This window comes from Pseudoliparis swirei, chromosome 17 (assembly GCF_029220125.1).
Source record: "Pseudoliparis swirei isolate HS2019 ecotype Mariana Trench chromosome 17, NWPU_hadal_v1, whole genome shotgun sequence".
NCBI classification, from domain to species: Eukaryota; Metazoa; Chordata; class Actinopteri; order Perciformes; family Liparidae; genus Pseudoliparis; species Pseudoliparis swirei.
This window is the reverse complement of record NC_079404.1, coordinates 2,659,962-2,679,961: the sequence shown is the minus strand read 5'-3', so window position 1 is coordinate 2,679,961 and position 20,000 is coordinate 2,659,962. Positions and strand designations below refer to the sequence as shown.

General features: G+C 42.7%; 1 protein-coding gene across 1 annotated transcript in view; it reads left to right on the top strand.

Moving 5' to 3' along the window:
• slc24a3 (solute carrier family 24 member 3) overlaps window positions 1–20,000 on the top strand; it is a 62,168-nt gene that overhangs the window by 33,267 nt on the left and 8,901 nt on the right. Inside the window, exons 3-11 of the mRNA XM_056435195.1 lie at window positions 15,769–15,845; window positions 16,265–16,339; window positions 16,473–16,557; window positions 17,284–17,387; window positions 17,871–17,945; window positions 18,287–18,312; window positions 18,392–18,445; window positions 18,899–19,026; window positions 19,758–19,918. Of these exons, the coding sequence (XP_056291170.1) occupies window positions 15,769–15,845; window positions 16,265–16,339; window positions 16,473–16,557; window positions 17,284–17,387; window positions 17,871–17,945; window positions 18,287–18,312; window positions 18,392–18,445; window positions 18,899–19,026; window positions 19,758–19,918 (785 nt within the window). The remainder of the gene's footprint in view (window positions 1–15,768; window positions 15,846–16,264; window positions 16,340–16,472; window positions 16,558–17,283; window positions 17,388–17,870; window positions 17,946–18,286; window positions 18,313–18,391; window positions 18,446–18,898; window positions 19,027–19,757; window positions 19,919–20,000) is intronic.

Here is a 20,000-nt window from a genome sequence, read left to right as displayed (position 1 = left end):
TGAGGAGAAGCGGTCCTGAAAGACAGAGAGTCCAGTTGGAGACGGCTCAGAACATTCATGAATGAGCGAGGGGCGACTTGAGGACACGGCCATTGTCACCAGTGGAAAACATGGCCGGCAGCCGGCTCGGGTCCAGATAGAGTCCATCACAGATCCGAGAACAGCAAAGGAACCTCACTCCGGTCCAGGATCCACAGCGCCAGGGTCAGACTTCAGTATTCGGCATGTGGCCCCGAACCAAAGTGTTACATGGTGCTTCTACGAGAAAACAACACAAAAAAGGCCCAAAAATCACGTATAGATGAACCACTCGGCTGAATACTACTTCCTGTGTACTTCTACTTCAAAGGAACACATCGGACCACTCGAGTACCTGACGCAGAAATGTTTCTCGTTACGTTGCAAAGTCACTTCCCCCAGGGACTACACATACGAATACCTTACTCTTTATATATTTATATATTACTGTTTATGCATGTTTATATATATACTTATATATATATATATGTATTACTGTTTATACATGTTTATATATATATACTTAAATATATATATATATATGTTTTACTGTTCATACATGTTTTCATATATATATATAAACATGTATAAAAAGTAATATATATATAAACATTAATATATACATATATATGTATATATATGTATACATGTTTAATTATATAAACAGTAACTGTATAAAGAGTAATATACATAAAAAGGAATATATATATATATATATAAACATGTATAAACAGTAATATATAAACAGTAATAAATATATATATATATATATATATATATATATAAACAGTAAGGTATAAGTATGTGTCGTCACTGGAAGAAGTGACAACACATACTTATACTTTTCTGTTTATACTGTATGTATATATATATATAATAATCATTTATATATGTATATTGTATATATCTTGCATTTCAATCCACTGTTTATACTATCTATATTGTTATACTACTTACAGTACACTACTCAAACTGTTATTACTATTGTGAAAAGATAAATTAAAAAACGTTGTTGTTTACCTTTCACAAGCGATGTTGAATGGATTTTTATTTAGTAAAAAAGCCAAATATATGTCGCCCCAACAACAGACATCAGAGCCCGTCCCCAGTCCAAGGATAGCTGACGGGAAGGTCATGCCTCCCCCCCCCCCCCCAGGGGACCGTGCCCCCGAACACAGTCCGTGGTTGATGGCAGGAGAGAGATGCCAGCCTCTCGTAGGGAAAGAAGTGATTGCCCCACACATGAGTGTGTGTATTTGTGCCTCTGTGTGCATGTGTGTGTGTGTGTGTGTGTGTGTCTGTGTGTGTGTGTGTGTGTGTGTGTGTGTGTGTGTGTGTGTGTGTGTGTGTGTGTGTGTGTGTGTGTGTGTGTGTGTTAATGGGGCAGGGGGGTGATCTCTGTCAGTGTTCATTGCATCACTTCCTGTTAAGGAATCCCACCAGTACAAATAAATAATCCCAAAATCAGAGATGGTGAAGATTATCGGGCACAATTGGAGGATGTTGCTGCGTTCCTATTGGTGGAATGAAACCAACTAAATAAACACCCCAACATTGCAAATAAGAACTCCCTTTTTCATTCCTTCAACCAACTTCTATCTCCAAAAACCTGACAATACGACCTAATTAGGGATATATTCAAACTGGACATTTGCATATCCCGTATCAAACTCTGAATGTTGTCATTTTCTGAATAACAGTGGAATATATGATATATTATTATGTAATTTGCTCGGTCTATTTATCGTGAGGCATGAGAATGGAGCATAAGGGGGGTGAATCTATAAATGCCGTAAGTCAAACAACTGATTTGTGACTCCCTGGTGGTGAGCAGAGAGAATGCAGCTGTTAACACATGAAGCGTAGACTTCTAAACAACCAGAAGAGTCGCCCCCTGGTGGTCAGGAGAGAGAATGCAGCTTTAACAGATGAAGCATAGACTTCTATACAACCAGAGGAGTCATTTCCTGGTGGTTAGCAGAGATAAAGCAACTTTTAACACATGAAGCATAGACTTCTATACAACAAAAAGATTAGCTCCCTGGTGGACAGTAGAGAGAATGCAGCTTTTACACATGAAGCATAGACTTCTATACAACCAGAGGAGTCACCCCCCTGGTGGACAGTAGAGAGAATGCAGGTTTTTTTTAAATGAAGCTTCGGCTTCACTCGGTAGAACCGGAGGTTTGAATCTGCCTCCTGCTGCTGTGTCTCTACGCAGCAGGAAGTCAAGCCACACTCTACATAATGGTGCAATTTTATGCACAGTCTGCCACTGCATTTACTTGTCCACATGTGTGTACTGCACACACACACACACACACACACACACACAACCACAGACACGTGGAGATTAAGGCTTAAATGTCATATTACTCAGCAGAGTAATGGCGGGGGAAGCTACACATGAGGTGTCGGATTTCATCAGTGTCTGGTGTGTGTGTGTGTGTCAGAGTGTGTGTGTGTGTGTGTGTGTGTGTGTTTGCATTAGTCCGTACACTCCGTTCTTACCTTCTCATCCCATCGGACCGGGTTGCTGTCAGACCTCTTGGTGCCGGCAGGTTTCAGGGACCGCGTGTCGCCGCCGTCCTCTTCAAGGCCCTGACGGGTCGAGAACTCTTCGTATGGAGCGTCTTTCAGCTCGGTGGTCTTCACGTGGGAGCTGTTGGTCCTGAGGTCCGTTGGTTTGGGACTGGACTTGGGTCTTGCTGGTCTTGAATCAGGACTTGATTTGGGTCTTGCTGGTCTTGAATCAGAACTTGATTTGGGTCTTGCATGTCTCAAATCAGGACTTGATTTGGGTCTTGTTGGTCTTGAATCAGGATTTGATTTGGGTGTTGTTGATTTTGAACCAGGACTTGATTTGGGTCTTGTTGGTCTTGAATCAGGATTTGATTTGGGTGTTGTTGATTTTGAACCAGGACTTGATTTGGGTCTTGTTGGTCTTGAATCAGGATTTGATTTGGGTGTTGTTGATTTTGAACCAGGACTTGATTTGGGTCTTGTTGGTCTTTAATCAGGATTTGATTTGGGTGTTGTTGATTTTGAACCAGGACTTGATTTGGGTCTTGCTTGTCTCAAATCAGGACTTGATTTGGGTCTTGCTGGTCTTGAATCAGGACATGATTTGGGTCTTGCTGGTCTTGAATCAGGACTTGATTTGGGTGTTGCTGGTCTTAAATCAGGACCTGATTCAGGTCTTGCTGGACTTGAATTATATCTCTTCACGTGTCAATAAAAAAAACAAAATCGGATCAGAAAATATATATTGATATGAACGTTTAATGATTTTTTAATTCTCAGATGCGCCGGTAACGGAGCGCAGTGAAGTCGTCCCCTTCAAGATTGCAAGATTTTAATTTAAATGTTCCTCTTCACCAGCCTCTTCACGGACACCTACGGAGACATTTAATGAAAGCCTGCGAGTTGATTTTATGCCGTGTGACATTTATCAACATGTCAAAATTAATTATCATCTTCAACAGCTGCTGGTCAGCGTGAGCATCCAGCTCCACTGATGAATGACAGCGGTGATGAATGTCAATCATCGGCTGATTGGACGCTATATTAAAATAATTCTTCGAGGTTGCAGATCCGGAAAATGTCACTGATTATGAAGTCAAAGCCGGCCGGGGATGCGGTTTGGTGATTCCGTTAATACAAAGCCAATAAATCACCCTCCATATGCACACTACTTTAAATGTACACACTCTAACACACCCATGCCCTCCTCCAGACAACACGATGAATCAATGCTAACTGACGTTAGCTTTGTTTCAAGCTAACATCCCACTGGGCGGGAACAAATAGATGTCCTCGTACGGAGCCGTGCGGGACCTCCTTTCCTCTCCTTAATTGAATTCAATTGCAAAGTCGCATGACGCGTGTTCTGATTCTGTTGGTGCAGAAATTTGAATCCTTCACAACGACCACCTTTTATTTTGAAAATCCTTTTGTCACCCGACGGGTTTGTGTTGAATCTTGCATCGTCGAGGCTAACGGCTGGTTGAGTCCACAAGGTTCTCACTTTGTCCGTTTGGCGTTTTGTTTTCTTCTACCTTTTTGTTTGTTTAGTTTATTTCTCCTGTTTGAAACTCTGAATGTATGCTTATTATTATTATTATTATTATTATTATAGTTTTATTTACAGACTTTGATGCTTTTATTCTGAAACATAAACTTGAGACCAAAACCTCATGCTAGTATTTGTATGGACAAACGGTGATTCTGTGGAAATCAGGAGCTGTGACTGTTATTAGTGATGATAGATGAACTGCCCTCGGAAGAAGGACCTTTGACCTTTTTTGGCGTGTTTTCACTGGAGTTTTTTTTCCATTGAGAAAGACGTCACACGGCTCGTAGTCTCTAAGTATCTCCTAACAGTCATGAATAGAAATTAGAGGTATTTTTAATGTACCTTAAAGTCACATTTTTAATCTGTGTGCTTCATAGTCCAGAGGCCCACACAGCTGCACCAAGTCGTATCAAACAATACCTGCATTCGTTGTATCTATTTATTTACACAGATCGAGAATTTGTATGGTTTTGCTTTATTGAGACTTCTGATTGGCCAACTATCACAGCAGCTACATCATAGAGAGCAGGGGATGGCACATTTTAAATATATATATTTTTTTAATACGGGCTATTAAAGTGTTCGTACTGGGGAGTGGGATCAACTGAAAGCTGGCTATTGCAGGATAAAGGCAAACATGATAATGCGATCTTTACTATCATTTGGACAATTTGTAACCAATATTTGCCGGATTAAAAAGCCCAACAGGCCGTGGTTAATCCACGCGTTCTGTAGAGCGGTAAAGCCGAACGCAGCGTATTTGACGGAGGTTGGAAGTTCAGCGAGCACGGCTGTCCAACATGTGCCGAGGTTGTGGAATTCTACGACATCGAATGTTTCCTTTGACATGACGGGCATCGAATGAGGGAGGAAAAACCAGGTCATAAATTGAGGAACTCCGTTGGTATCGGTACCACGTTAAGTGGGCCGGCATTGACAGTGGTTTTGTCGTTCTTTAAACGATACCTGGCCATTGCACGGTCTCAGGAGACATCGTATGTTTACGTAATTCCAGTAAACTAACGACGTCTTTGCTAATCCAATTAATCATCCGGGGAAATTCCGGCGTACACGAAATCCACATCATCTCGAGGTTGGAGCGCACTCCATACGACGGCATGCCGAGTATGAGTACTATGAACAGGATGCCACTTGGACACGATGCCCCCCCCCCCCCACACACACACACACACACACACACACACTCACTCCCTGCCCACCCTGCCGTCATTACCAACTGGCCTGTATTTGTCTGTGCGTAACATTTGAAGCTTGAACGTTATTTGCACGCCATCTTTTATCCCACAGTCTCCGTCATCTCGGCTTGCCGCTCTCCGGAGCGTCGCCCGGGCTCGAAACCAAGAGCGGGTCGAAAAACAAGAGTTGAAGCCGGGACACACGCCGCTGCCATGACATCACATTCCTCACAGCGGACTCTGAGTGAAATTCCCCTTTAACAACAGGAATGTGTTACAGACGTAGCAGATGCCCTCACGGCCCCCGCCGGTCTGCAGCCAGCACCACAACCGTCAGGAGAGAGCAGTAACGTGTGTGTGTGTGTGTGTGTGTGTGTGTGTGTGTGTGTGTGTGTGTGTGTGTGTGTTTGTATACACTTCTTCGGACCATGTTGCAGCTCGGGCAAATCGGCTAATTTTTCCCGCTAGTGGGAATAGACCCTCTTTCCCCTGCTGCCATGGCAACCGGTGAACTGCGGCCCGTCCATTGTGTGTGTGTGTGTGTGTGTAGGTGTGTGTGTGTGTGTGTGTGTGTGAGGCGCGGCTTTCATGCAATGTCGTGTGTGTTTAGTTTTTAGCGGGAAGGTAAGAGGTCCGATGCAGATTTCAATACTGGAGCTCTTACGGTGTCACACCTGGACTCACCTCTCTCTCTCTCTCTCTCTGTTCCCTCTCTATCTCTCCATTCCATCTTTCTTTCTCTCCCTTTCTATTCTCTCTCTCTGTCTCTTTCTCTCCCTCTATTCCATCTCGCTCTCTCACTCTCTCTCTGTCTCTTCTTTCCATCTTTCCTTCTCTCTTTCTCTGTTCCATTTCTCTCTCTCTCTCACTAATCCATCCCCTTCTCTCTCACTCTCTCTCTCTATTCCATCTCACTCTCTTCCTCTCTATTCCATATCTCTCTCTCTCTCTCTGTCTCTTCTTTCCATCTTTCCTTCTCTCTCTCCTCTCTATTCTATTTTGCTCTCTCTTTCTCTAATCCATCCTTTTTTCTCTCTCTCTCTTTATTCCATCTCTCTCTCGCTCTCACTTTATTCCATCCCTCTCTCTCTTTATTCCATCTCTCTCTATTCCATCTCACTCTCTCTCTCTCTCTCTCTAATCCATCTTTCTCTCACTATGGCTCTCTTTATTCCATATCTCTCTCTCTCTATTCCATCTCTCTCTCTCTCTCTCTCTCTCTATTCCATCGCTCTCCCTCTCTATTCCATCTCACTCTCTCGCTCTCTCTCTAATCCATCTCTCTCTCACTATGGCTCTCTTTATTCCATATCTCTCTCTCTCTATTCCATCTCTCTCTCTCTCTCTCTCAGGAGACACAGAGTCAGGCACAGGGAGACAACGTCACTTAAAGAGATCGTCTTATTAATCTTCATAGATGTCCAACACATATCATATATGGTCGATGTGTGTGTGTGTCCCCTCTGCCCCCTCCCCCCCTCCCTCCCCCCCTCCCCATTATTGTCTGTGTCTCCACTCGATTGGTTCCCTTGCTCTGTGGTCTGAGCTTCTATCCTGATGCCGTCGCAGCGGTGGAGATGTCACCATGTGGCCAGAAATTGAGGATTATATCATGACATAACCACCCAGCTACACACACACACACACACACACACACACACACACACTCTATAGCTTTACTTGTTACACTGCATGACACTCTGGTCCCACCTCATCCGGACTGTAACCCTGACAATCCGTAGATAGAGGTTTGTTTTGCTGGTTTTATGCAGAGCCTCAACTCCATTGTGTCTCCTCCAAACTCCGTCTACCAGAAGTAGGTCACACGGATAAACGTTTGTATCACCAGGTTTTATGTTGATTCAATAAATAAATAGTTTATATCGGGGTGTGCCATTAGAACAGATTCTTTGGAACCAAGACGATGCCAAGATGGGCCGAGCTAGAACAGGATGGAGCGACGCTTACAGCTGCTGGTTTATGGCAGTATTATGGCAGTAATATGGCAGTAATATGGCAGTTATATGGCAGTATTATGGCAGTATTATGGCTGTAATATGGCTGTAATATGGCAGTAATATGGCAGTAATATGGCAGTATTATGGCTGTAATATGGCTGTAATATGGCAGTATTATGGCTGTAATATGGCAGTAATATGGCAGTTATATGGCAGTATTATGGCAGTAATATGGCTCTAATATGGCAGTAATATGGCAGTATTATGGCTGTAATATGGCAGTATTATGGCAGTATTATGACTGTAATATGGCAGTAATATGGTAGTAGTATGGCAGTTATATGGCAGTATTATGGCAGTATTATGGCAGTATTATGGCTGTAATATGGCAGTAATATGGCAGTAATATGGCAGTATTATGGCAGTAATATGGCAGTTATATGGCAGTATTATGGCAGTATTATGGCTGTAATATGGCTGTAATATGGCAGTATTATGGCTGGAATATGGCTGGAATATGGCTGGAATATGAGTAGCATTCATAAAAGTAGGTCAAAAAATAATAAATTAGCCATTATAACCATGTTTAAGCTAGCTCGTAGCTAGCACTAGCTCGTAGCTAGCTCTTTTATGTCAGTGCTCCATGATAACGGCGATTACAGGGAATATGGCCGAAGATGTTTTTAATGTCCTCATTGTGCTTGTTTTTCTTTTTTTTAAGTATCGGGTCAGGCACCGTTTAGGCACCGGTATCGTTCTACAAGTAGCTACCGGTTTAGCACCGGTATCAGAAAAACACAAACGATACCCAACCCTATTCATAATATGTTTCTTTAGTACTTTGGCTTTGTATAAAATGCTTCGAATTGACCTTTTGGTGAAATGTGCTTTAAATAAACTTGCCTTACTCATTTCGTCCACAGGGACCGCCAAACCCAGCACGATGCAAACGCTCCTCGTAGCTTTAATCTGATTCCATGTATGAATCTCCGACTGTAACTTATACGAGTTATAGGAAGCGGACATATTTATAGATATAGGTCATATTTTGATAGATATTACTTTGACGTAGTGAAACAGGGGGAATTAATTGCGTTATCAAAGTGTGTAAGACTCGCAAAGAAGGCTACGAGGTTACAACGGAACGACAGACTTTACATGTAGATTAGCTAGATAGCAAATAAAACAAACAACAACAACCAAGCTTCATTATATTTTGAGGGCGGATTCTAGCTGCTCTGAAGTGTGATGGAAGCTGATTTTTCTTTATCTCTTTCCAGACTGCAGCTGCAGGAACCGGTTGTGCCGGGGTGGGTTCGGTTCATTCATATGAAAAATGGAAAGCGTCCCGGTCGAGCCGCCCTCCGCTCTGTTTTCTCTCTAAACGGTCTCTTTAAGTGTCTGCAGCCTCGGGCCACAATTAGCACCAGAGGTGGCTCAGTGAGGGTGGGCCGGGTCCACTGGAGCCCCTCGAGCTACACCTCAGAGAGATTATTACATTGCATCACAAGAACAGTGTTTATCTGGTGGCAGGGGAAACCCAGAGTTCAGTAGCCCATGAAGGGGCTCATCTTTGGTAGGTAGATAGGTAGGTAGATAGGTAGGTAGGTAGGTAGGTAGGTAGGTAGGTAGGTAGGTAGGTAGATAGGTAGGTAGGTAGGTAGGTAGGTAGGTGGGGAGATAGATAGACAAATAGATAGATAGATAGACAGATAGATAGACAAATAGATAGATAGATAGACAGATAGATAGACAGATAGATAGACAGATAGACAGATAGATAGACAGATAGACAGATAGATTGATAGACAGATAGATAGATAGACAGATAGATCGATAGATCGCAAGATAGATAGACAGATAGATAGACAGATAGATAGATAGACAGATAGATAGACAGATAGATAGATAGACAGATAGATAGACAGATAGACAGATAGAAAGATAGATAGATAGATAGACAGATAGATAGACAGATAGACAGATAGAAAGATAGATAGACAGACAGATAGATAGACAGATAGATAGATAGACAGATAGATAGACAGATAGATAGACAGATAGACAGATAGAAAGATAGATAGATAGACAGACAGATAGATAGACAGATAGATAGACAGATAGATAGACAGATAGATAGATAGACAGATAGATAGACAGATAGACAGATAGAAAGATAGATAGACAGATAGACAGATAGATAGACAGATAGATAGACAGATAGATAGATAGATAGATAGATAGACAGATAGATAGACAGATAGATAGATAGATAGATATTCTATCAAGAGTCCCAGGTCAGCGTGGGTCATTATCAGATTTCTTTCTGCCCTCGTCCGCTGCCTCGTTGATTAAATGCCAGCATTACCATGTAACCTTTTAGCTGGGAGGTAGCGCTCACATACACTTTGGAGAGGAGAACACTGGAGGTTTTTGTTTCTGACGCATGTCGTTCAGAGAGAGAGAGAAACACTATTTCTGGCCAGAGCTTGTTAAGAGCTCGTCACAGCAGTGGACCTGTCATGGTGCAGAGGAGCAAGATTGATTGTGAATGTGTCCCGTCAGGAGAGCTGTGAAACCAGTCAGAGTCACGTCTTCATCAGATGTGGTTCCCTGATAGGAAGCAAAGAACTCTCAACACTAAATTACTTCTTTCACCACCAATTTCTACGTCTACTCCACGACATTACTGAGGGAAATACAGATGTTTGTTTTACTTCACTCCCGCTCTATCTCTTTATACATATACATATATATATATATATATATAATATATATATGTAGATACTGTAGTGGACTCTGCTTGGAGCACATAATTCACAGGACTAGTGGAGTGGCTTACGATATGAGGGTACCTTTAAAAGCTGGTATTGTAACCAGGGCAACGAAGTGGCGTTGAGGGGTTAAAGGTGACGAGATGTCAGTGTATATATATAAATATATATATACATATATATATACATATATATACAGGACTGTCTCAGAAAATTAGAATATTGTGATGAAGTTCTTTATTTTCTGTAATGCAATTAAAAAAACAAAAATGTCATGCATTCTGGATTCATTACAAATCAACTGAAATATTGCAAGCCTTTTATTCTGATTTATTGCTGATTATGGCTTACAGCTTAAGAAAACTCAAATATCCTATCTCTAAATATTAGAATATCATGAAAAAGTATACTAGTAGGGTATTAAACAAATCACTTGAATTGTCTAATTAACTCGAAACACCTGCAAGGGTTTCCTGAGCCTTGACAAACACTCAGCTGTTATAAATCTTATTTTTACTTGGTCTGAGGAAATATTAAAATTTTATGAGATAGGATTTTAGAGTTTTCTTAAGCTGTAAGCCATAATCAGCAATATTAAAAGAATAAAAGGCTTGCAATATTTCAGTTGATTTGTAATGAATCCAGAATGCATGACATTTTTGTTTTTTTAATTGCATTACAGAAAATAAAGAACTTTATCACAATATTCTAATTTTCTGAGACAGTCCTGTATATGTATATACACATATGTATTTATATGTATATATACATATGTGTCTATATATATATGTATGTATATATCTATATACATAGATCTATATATGTATATACACATATATATATATATATATGTATATATATATATGTATATATATATGTGTACATATATATATATATTTATATATAAATATATAAGATGGAAGAATACCACCACGAGGCAGTTCTTCCAGCTGCCTCTCTGCTCTCCGTCGCCGTGATGAGAGTCTTGTTCTTCGCTAGTTTAAGACTTCACTCCAGAGCCAAAGCAAAGGTCATGTCATTTTTTGTTTTTTTAACCGGAATTGGCGAGTACCGAGGCGAGTCGCACAGCTTCTGTAGCTCCAGGGTGGGCCCCCCCCCCCCCCTCTCCGAGCCGGCTCCAGGCTGCAGACACTTCAAGAGAACCGAGCTGAGGGCGGTGGATCTGATCCCCCCCCGCCCCCACCCCCATCCCTATTCCCATTTCCCTTCCTCTGTGTCTGTTCAACGCCGATGTCAGCCGCCCATTTACAGGAAGACGTTGTAAAAGAGTCGGCCTCTCTTTTGTTGCTTTCCCCCTCGTTTTCTCTTCATTTCGACACTATTTTTTTTCCCGCTGACGAATGTCCGATGTGAGAAGTAATACCACCCACTTACTTCTAAGCACTCGTGGCAGCAAATAAATGCAACCACATGCTGCCGTTTGTATGTGTGCGTGTGAGTGTGTGTGTGTGTGTGTGTGTGTGTGTGTGTGTAGTTGCATGGCTTCTTATGCGCTAAACCGTTAACCATTAGCAGGCGTGAGGCCACAGGGTTGAGCATTTTAATCTCACATCGTATTCCTCGCCGCTGTCCACGGCGGTTCAGAGAATAGATAAACGAGGCAAACACAGTCGGCGTTGAACACTGAGAAGTCGGCGCTCGGCGCTCGGCGCTCGGCGCTCCGTGCTCAGTTTACCTCCCAACGCATTTAACCGCCTTTAGGGAACGGAGCAGATTCTGTGGGGTAGTGTTGGTCGGTAGGTGAGGAGGTATTAGGATTATGTCTGTGAATCCTCGTCTTTACATCAAAATGCTCCTCGTCCATATGATTGCATTGCTGTTTAAACGTCTGGGTTACTATTTTTGACATTTATGAAGGAATGGTGGCTCTCTACGGAGCTCGGTACCTTGTTTTTTTTGTATCTCAGGAACACCCTTTCGTTAATTTGATCAAATGGAGCAAAAACCTCCAGTTGCCCTCAAATATTTAAAGGTAAAATGTCACAAAACTGTTTTTTGGGACCATAACTTCATAATTCATATGCTAATTGTGAGTCTTGACAGGATAGACTGATGAAGCGATCACATTTTGGACACACGTGGTTGTTGAGTATGATTTTGAATTGCTGTGGATACACATATTTAGTTTGAGTATTTATTTCTGCTCAGTTGATGATGTGATAACAGTTATGGCCACTAGTGGCCGCTGTTCGGGCATCTAGAGGTGAGAGGGTAAAGAGAGCAGAGAGGGGAGGGGGGGGGGGGCGTGGACTTGGCTGTGTGGCTGGAGTGTTGGAGCTGAACCAAAGTTATAAAGGAAAACCCGGAACGTGTTGGACTGTTTTATTCCTGACGCCCACGTCGCTTACACTGGTGCTAATAAACAGAATATTACAAATGTGCAGAGTGATCCTCTTGGATTTCTGAGTTCAAAGTTTTCCAAGTCAGAAATCTGACTTCATGGGGCATTCCAGTTCATATCACTGACTTTGAACATGGAGATTCAGACTTCTCAGATGGAACTATGAGCCCACAAAACACAAGATCAGAGAATAAAACGGGAGAATCTATATTTCTCCATATATATACAGTATATATATGTATTTTCTTTTTTTCATAAAAAAAACATATTTTTTCACGCAGTTAAACCCTAACATACTATCCGAATTCATATTTTCAATTTGTGTGTTTGTGTATTTTGTATTTTTATAGTTTAACCTGATGATCAGCACTGAGCCACCTGTATGCATGAGGCTTGTTAGAAATGACTTCATAAATCAGATACCATATTCTACCACCATAACAGACCAACAGAAAAATAATAATAAATTGACACACCGCCGAGATTCATTACACAATATTTACAGATTTTATAAACCTTTAATAGAAACCGTGTTAGTGCAAAATAAAAGTGTGTTTTCAGTAGTGTCAGTAAAGTGCAGATTAGCAACATAAGAAATGAAGGGAGTCATCTAATCCATGCGGACAGTTTGGGTTTTATTCAATCGGGGTACTCATTCAAATGTGGTTCCACCAAATATATAATAATAGTCGCCATCGTGTGTTAAAGCAGAACGATATGCAAGGCTGCATATACCACCTGAGGCACGTCTCTTTCTTTAATCATACTTTGAGTGAAGCGACCCGGTAATGGGTTGAACTCTCCAGGACTGAACTTTTTAAAGTTGAGCCGTCAAGCTGATGAAGACAGAAAACCGTATTAATGTTGAGCCCGACTTCAAAACAGATCCCCATGTAAAACGTGTCCAACGGCCATGTTTTAACAGAAGCTGTGTCGTAGCGTAACCCAGGTGATGAGGGCGCATAGAGGTCAGAGGTCAAATAAAAATAAAAGGAAAAAGAGACAGTCGAGGGATTAAAGTGAGCAAAGACTGACACACACACACACACACACACACACACACACACAGACGCACGTGTCATTCAGAAGCAGAACAAGAAGAGGCTCAGTCACATCGTGTAATTAACCCTGCTCTTCCATTCAAACATTCAATTAACGGGGCTTAAATTGTCACACATCTCAGCACCACTGGAGGTGCTTAACGGGCTGTGAGCCCGGCAAAGTGATTTGAGAAAGGATCCAACACCCGGCTGGTAATCTAAAGCGACGAGGCGATATGTGATGTCCCTCTGCGGCTGCTGGATGTTTAAATAGGAAATGTATGTGAACACAATATCAATAGGGTGGGTATCATGAGGGTATGAGGGTACTAGTGCCAATACCAGAACCCTTTGGGTACTGACTTGGGTTTTCTGGACCTTTGAATCCCACCGCAGCTCTAGTGGCCCTTCAGCATGACGGTTTTGGTTTCTGGGTCCCTCTGGATCTCCCTCTCACACACATGACGGTTCCACGCTTTTCCGTCCCTATTTTCTACGTGATAAGAAAACGTGGTTCCCACTGGCGTAGGAAATGGTTGCAGATTTCTCAAAATGGTTTCCAATGGCAACCCCTTGCTGTGTTCATGAGGGTCAGTGGGAGACACGGGCTCTGTTCATGAGGGTCAGTGGGGGACCCGGGCTCTGTTCATGAGGGTCAGTGGGGGACCCGGGCTCGGTTCATGAGGGTCAATCTGGAACCATCTGTTCAAAAAGTCTGCATTCTGCATTTAAACCAACAGAGTACCAGCTAACACAGATTATGCATGTTCAGAAACAGCTTTAATCCAGCCGATAACTGTAAATCATATTGATCTTTTTTTCTATTTCTAAATCCGGAGATTATGCTATGCTTTTGTTTCACTCCCTGTATGAACACCGCTTTTTTTTCCCACAGAATATTTAACAGGATTAATGCAGCATGAGATGGTGATGTCAGCGCTGGTCCCACCATACAAGTTTGTTTCATCCTAAATCAGGATGGATGCTCGTTTATATGAATGATTGTACTTAACATGACATAGAAGCATTTTCACGTTCACATTTTGAGCACTTAGTGGAGATTTTAAATCCTGTATGACACACACACACACACACATGTCATGGAACCAAAATGCTTCATGTGTTAAAGCTGCATTCTCTGTCCTGACCACCAGGGGGCGACTCCTCTGGTTGAATAGAAGTCTATGCGTCATGTGTTAAAGATGCAGGTAGGTAGGTATTTAGGTAGGTAGGTAGGTAGATGGATGGATGGATGGATGGATGAATGGATGGGTGGATGGAGGAATGGATGGATGGATGAGTGTTTGAATAGTAGATGTTTATGGAGCCTATCTTTCTCTTGCCAGGTGTCCACATTGGTGCCAGGTTGAGGAAAAATACAATTTTGTGACACACACACACACACACACAAACACACACACACGCACACCTCTCCAGAGTCTGCCGTGTCCCTGCTGCAGCGGCCAGCCTCGATGAGCCTCTAATCCGGGAATTGCAAACACAAAGACCATCACAGACCAGCGCTGTTTGTCGTGGTTACTTTGGTTTGAGCCCCGTCCCATCGGCATGTATAGAGAGGCCTGTGTGTGGGTGTGTGTGTGTGTGTGTGTGTGTGTATTTCTGAGTGTATGAATATGCAAACAATACGTGTCAGATGTGAGACGACACGGAGACTGAACTTAATTGTTGTCTTCCCTCTGTTGCTCTGTGTGTGTGTGTGTGTGTGTGTGTGTTTGTGCGTGCGTGTGTGTGTTGCACTTCTACTTGGCACAGGCTTTCCTTGCTGTGAAGGTTCTGTGGGAAAACTGATTAAACTGCTGCTAGTATTGTGGCTGTTAGAGCAGGATGGACGGACAGCGTTTGATTCGCGGTGTCACCTCCAGTGCGATCTTGTGGGATCTAGTGGAATCTAGTGGGATCTTTCTCCGGACCGTTTCACACTGAGCGTGTCTCGGGCAGCTTTTTATTTGGGTTTTTATTTTGTATATATATGTATATATATAAAACATACTGTATATATATATATATTATATATATGTATATATATTTTAAATATATATACATATATATAAAAATATGTTTTATATATATGTTTTATATACATATACAACAAAATGTCCTTTTTTTTACACAAGGGTAAACTTGAGTACAAAAATAAAATAAATTTAAAATAAACTAATTGCATATTTATATATATATATGTAAAGAACGGCACGTAAGTGAGTATAGGCCACTGTGTATGAATTATATCCGCCAATGACCAGGATTCTGTGTTTTTACTTTTCATGGACAACAGACACAAGTTCTCATCTTTTCTCCTGTGTGTGTTTTTTAATTCTCTGCAGCGATCCACGAGTTCCCCCGAGATTACTTCACCAACCAGGAGCGCGTGGACGGAGCCGTGGGCCTCCACGTCCTCTTTGTGAGTGAGGAGCTCCGGAGAGAGTCAGATTAGATTAGAGACCATGTGTCTAGAATTTGAGTAATAAATGGTAAATGTAAATATAACGTGTATAAAGTGAAGCGGTACAAGACTTATTGATGTCAATCTGAGGAGCAGCTAAACATGCTAGCGTACGCTATCCGAGGCCACGCCTTCTTCTGGGAGCGCGCCTCCTTTTGTGAGAGGCTGAATTATGCCGGGGGGGGGGGGGGGGGGGGGCATTATAGTCTTCATCAAGGCTCAATTCTTCCATAATGATAGTAGAGTCTGAGATTTCACTGAAACGGAAAGCAGACGTCGTTGCCAGTATTTTTCCTCACCAGTGTGTGTGTGTGTGTGTGTGTGTGTGTGTGTGTGTGTGTGTGTGTGTGTGTGTGTGTGTGTGTGTGTCTCTACAGGCGGTCTACATGTTCTACGCCCTGGCCTTGGTGTGCGACGACTATTTCGTCCCCTGCCTGGAGAAGATTTGCGAGGTAAGCAACACTCAAACTGAGCTCGCCTCAAAATAACTGTGGCAGATATTAAACTGAAGAAAAGTGTTTCCTTTATTTTTCTTTGACTTTCTTTATTTCTTCCTCTTCCTCTTCCTCTTCCTCTCTCCGCCAGCGCCTCCAACTGAGTGAGGACGTCGCAGGAGCAACTTTTATGGCGGCGGGCAGTTCAGCTCCCGAGCTGTTCACCTCTATGATTGGTGGGAAACACAAACACACACACACACACACACACTCATTCATTCATATTTTGATTTATTTAAACAAGAAACCAGTGGAAAGTCTTTATTTGTTCAAACTAAATTGAGATTATGTTCCACATTTAACCGTTAGTCATTAGATTATCTGGTCTCTCTTGTTATTTGCGTGATGTAATAATGTGTATGTTTTATTTATTGTTTATTTTTGCATCACAAAATTCTATCTCCAGCTTAAAGATGTATATATTCATATATTTTTAGAAGCTTTAAGAGGTGAAAGTGTGAAAAAACATTGAAAAAAGTCATAAAAGGTTTCTTGTCCCTTTCAACGTCTCACGACACATTTGGCATTAATATTTTCAGAATAGGAATATAAATCTAAATACTACGGATGTATCCAGGCATAAATAAAAACTGAGTTTGTATTGTTAATAATGCAAAAACTCCCATGGAAGGATCACGGGTCGCGGTGCTCTTCAGCCTCTAGTGGTGGAAAACGAGCATTACAACACACACTTGAAATGAAGAAGGAACAACTTCACCTCCCTCAAACCTTTCCTTTATTCACAGTCAAAGAAAAATATATCATTTAAGAAAATTCTCCGAGCAAAACATAAATATATATATATATATATATATATATATATATTTAAATATATATATAATGTTATTGTTGTACTCCCGTCTGGTGTGCTCATCCGTGTTCTTCTTCTTCTTCTTGTCCAGGAGTCTTCATCACCAAAGGCGACGTGGGGGTGGGCACCATCGTGGGCTCGGCCGTCTTCAACATCCTCTGCATCATCGGAGTCTGTGGCATCTTCGCCGTGAAGGTATCAACCACGTCGTGACTCCGCCTCTCACCCCAGTTTTTAGTTCACATTAAACTATACTCCCTCTCTCTCTCTCTCTCTCTCTCTCTCTCTCTCCCTCTCTCTCTCTCTCTCTCTCTCTCTCTTTCGCTCTTCTCGTAACTGTATTGTTTTGGAGCAAAAGAGTGCTTTTCTATTTCGATGACATGTTATGTAAGACCAAAGAACATGCACACACACACAAACACACACTCACACATTGGTTTATAGTGCAGCAGTGAGAACCACAAAACTAAATGTATTTCAGTACCTGCAAGTTGTTGGCATTGTCTCACTTCTGGCTGTCTCCCTGTCTCTCTTCCTGTCTCTCTGCCTGTCTCTCTGCCTGTCTCTCTGCCTGTCTGTCTCCCTGTCTGTCTCCCTGTCTGTCTCTCTGACTGTCTATCTGACTGTCTGTCTCCCTGTCTGTCTCTCTTCCTGTCTCTCTGCCTGTCTGTCTCCCAGACGATACACCTCACCCGCTGGCCTCTGATCAGAGACTCTACGTACTACACCTTGTCCATCTCTGCTCTCCTCGTGGTAAGAGCAGCTCCTCATATTATTATTATTATTATTAGTAGTAGTAGTAGTAGTAGTAGTAGTAATTATATATTATTATTATTTCTTATCATTATGTATTATTAGTCTTATTATTTCTTATCATTATTTATTATTATTATTATTATTATTATATTATTATCATTATTATTTATTATTATTATTATTATTTATTATTCATTTGTATCGATTGTTTTATTGTTGTATTGCTGTATCGACTGAACTGTGTTATCAGGGTTTCTCTCTTAAAGGCGATATGAATAAAGTTATAGAAACATCTTCGTCACGGTCGCTCATCCTCTCGGTCTTCTCCTCTTTTTCAGTTCATATATGATGAAAAAGTGGTTTGGTAAGTTTTTTAATCAATATATTTAATGATCAATTAACCAAACACTTCCTGACTGATTTAAACTGTGTGTGTGTTGCAGGTGGGAAGCTCTCACTTTGGTTCTGATGTACGTCGTCTACATTCTGCTGATGAAGTGAGTATCCTGAGAGAGAGAGGGGGAGGAGGGAGAAGAGAGAGAGCGAGAGAGGGGGAGAAAGAGAGAGAGGGAGAGAGGGGAGAAGGGAGAGAGAGGGGGGAAAGAGAGGAGAGAGAGGGGAGAAGGGGAGAGAGAGAGAGGGGGAGGGGAGAAGAGAGAGAGCGAGAGGGGAGAAAGAGAGGGGGGGAGAGAGGGAGAGAGAGAGAAGGGGAGAGAGGGAGAGAGAGGGGGGAGAAGGGGGGGAGAGAGAGAGAGAGAGGGGGGGAGAAGGGGGAGAGAGAGGGAGAGAGAGGCGGCTCTTTCTAAACACTTTCTCATTTCTTTAAACTTTTGCACAAAGGGTTAACGCATCGATTATTTAACAGTTGTAATGTATTTTATTGTGTTTTTTTAAAGCCGTTGTTCTCCAGATAAATAGTAGAGGGAATATAATCTGACCTTTTATTCCAGGATGAATTCCCACGTCGTCCGTTACCTGGAGAGGAGGAAGAAGAAGAGCGCGCCCAGCCTGAGGAACGGGGCGGCCAACGGCGAGCCGGAGGAGGGCTGCGACGCCACCGCCGTGCTGCTGAAGAAAGGTACGCAGGGGCAACGGGGGGCAACGGGAGGCAACGGGAGGCAACGGGAGGCAACGGGGGGCAACGGGGGGCAACGGAGGCAATGGGGGCAACGGGAGGCAACGGGGCAAGGAGGCAACGGAGGCAACGGGGCAACGGGAGGCAACGGGGGGGCAACGGGAGGCAACGGGAGGCAACGGGAGGCAACGGGGGGCAACGGGGGGCAACGGGAGGCAACGGGGGGCAACGGGGGGCAGCAGAGTTGTTTACTAATAAACAACCCGTCACGACTCATCCTCAAAACACTGTGTGTGTGCATGTGTGTATGTCTGTGTCTGTGTGTGTGTGTGTGTGTGTGTATGTGTGTGTGTGTGTGTCTGTGTGTGTGTGTGTGTGTGTGTGTATATGTGTATGTCTGTGTGTGTGTGTGTATATGTGTATGTCTGTGTGTGTGTGTGTGTATATGTGTCTGTGTGTGTATGTGTGTGTCTGTGTGTGTGTGTGGGTATATGTGTGTGTGTGTGTATATGTGTATGTCTGTGTGTGTGTGTGTGTATATGTGTCTGTGTGTGTATGTCTGTGTCTGTGTGTGTGTGTATGTGTGTATGTCTGTGTGTGTGTGTGTCTGTGTGTGTGTATGTCTGTGTGTGTGTCTGTGTGTGTGTGTGTATATGTATGTGTGTCTGTGTGGGTGTATGTGTGTCTGTGTGTGTGTGTGTGTGTGTGTGTATGTGTGTGTGTGCGTCCTACAGCCAACCCCCCCAGGAAGCCCTCGGTGCTCATGGTGGACGAGCTGCTCTCGGCGTTCCCTCACCAGCTCTCCTTCTCCGAGGCCGGCATGAGGATCATGATCACCAGCCACTTCTCCCCCAGGACGCGCCTCACCATGGCCTCACGGATGCTCATCGCCGAGGTCAGGACACACACACACACACGCGATGAGGGAGCCCAACGTGTGTACGACTCCCTCGTGCTGCACCTTTAAGTGAGTCGGC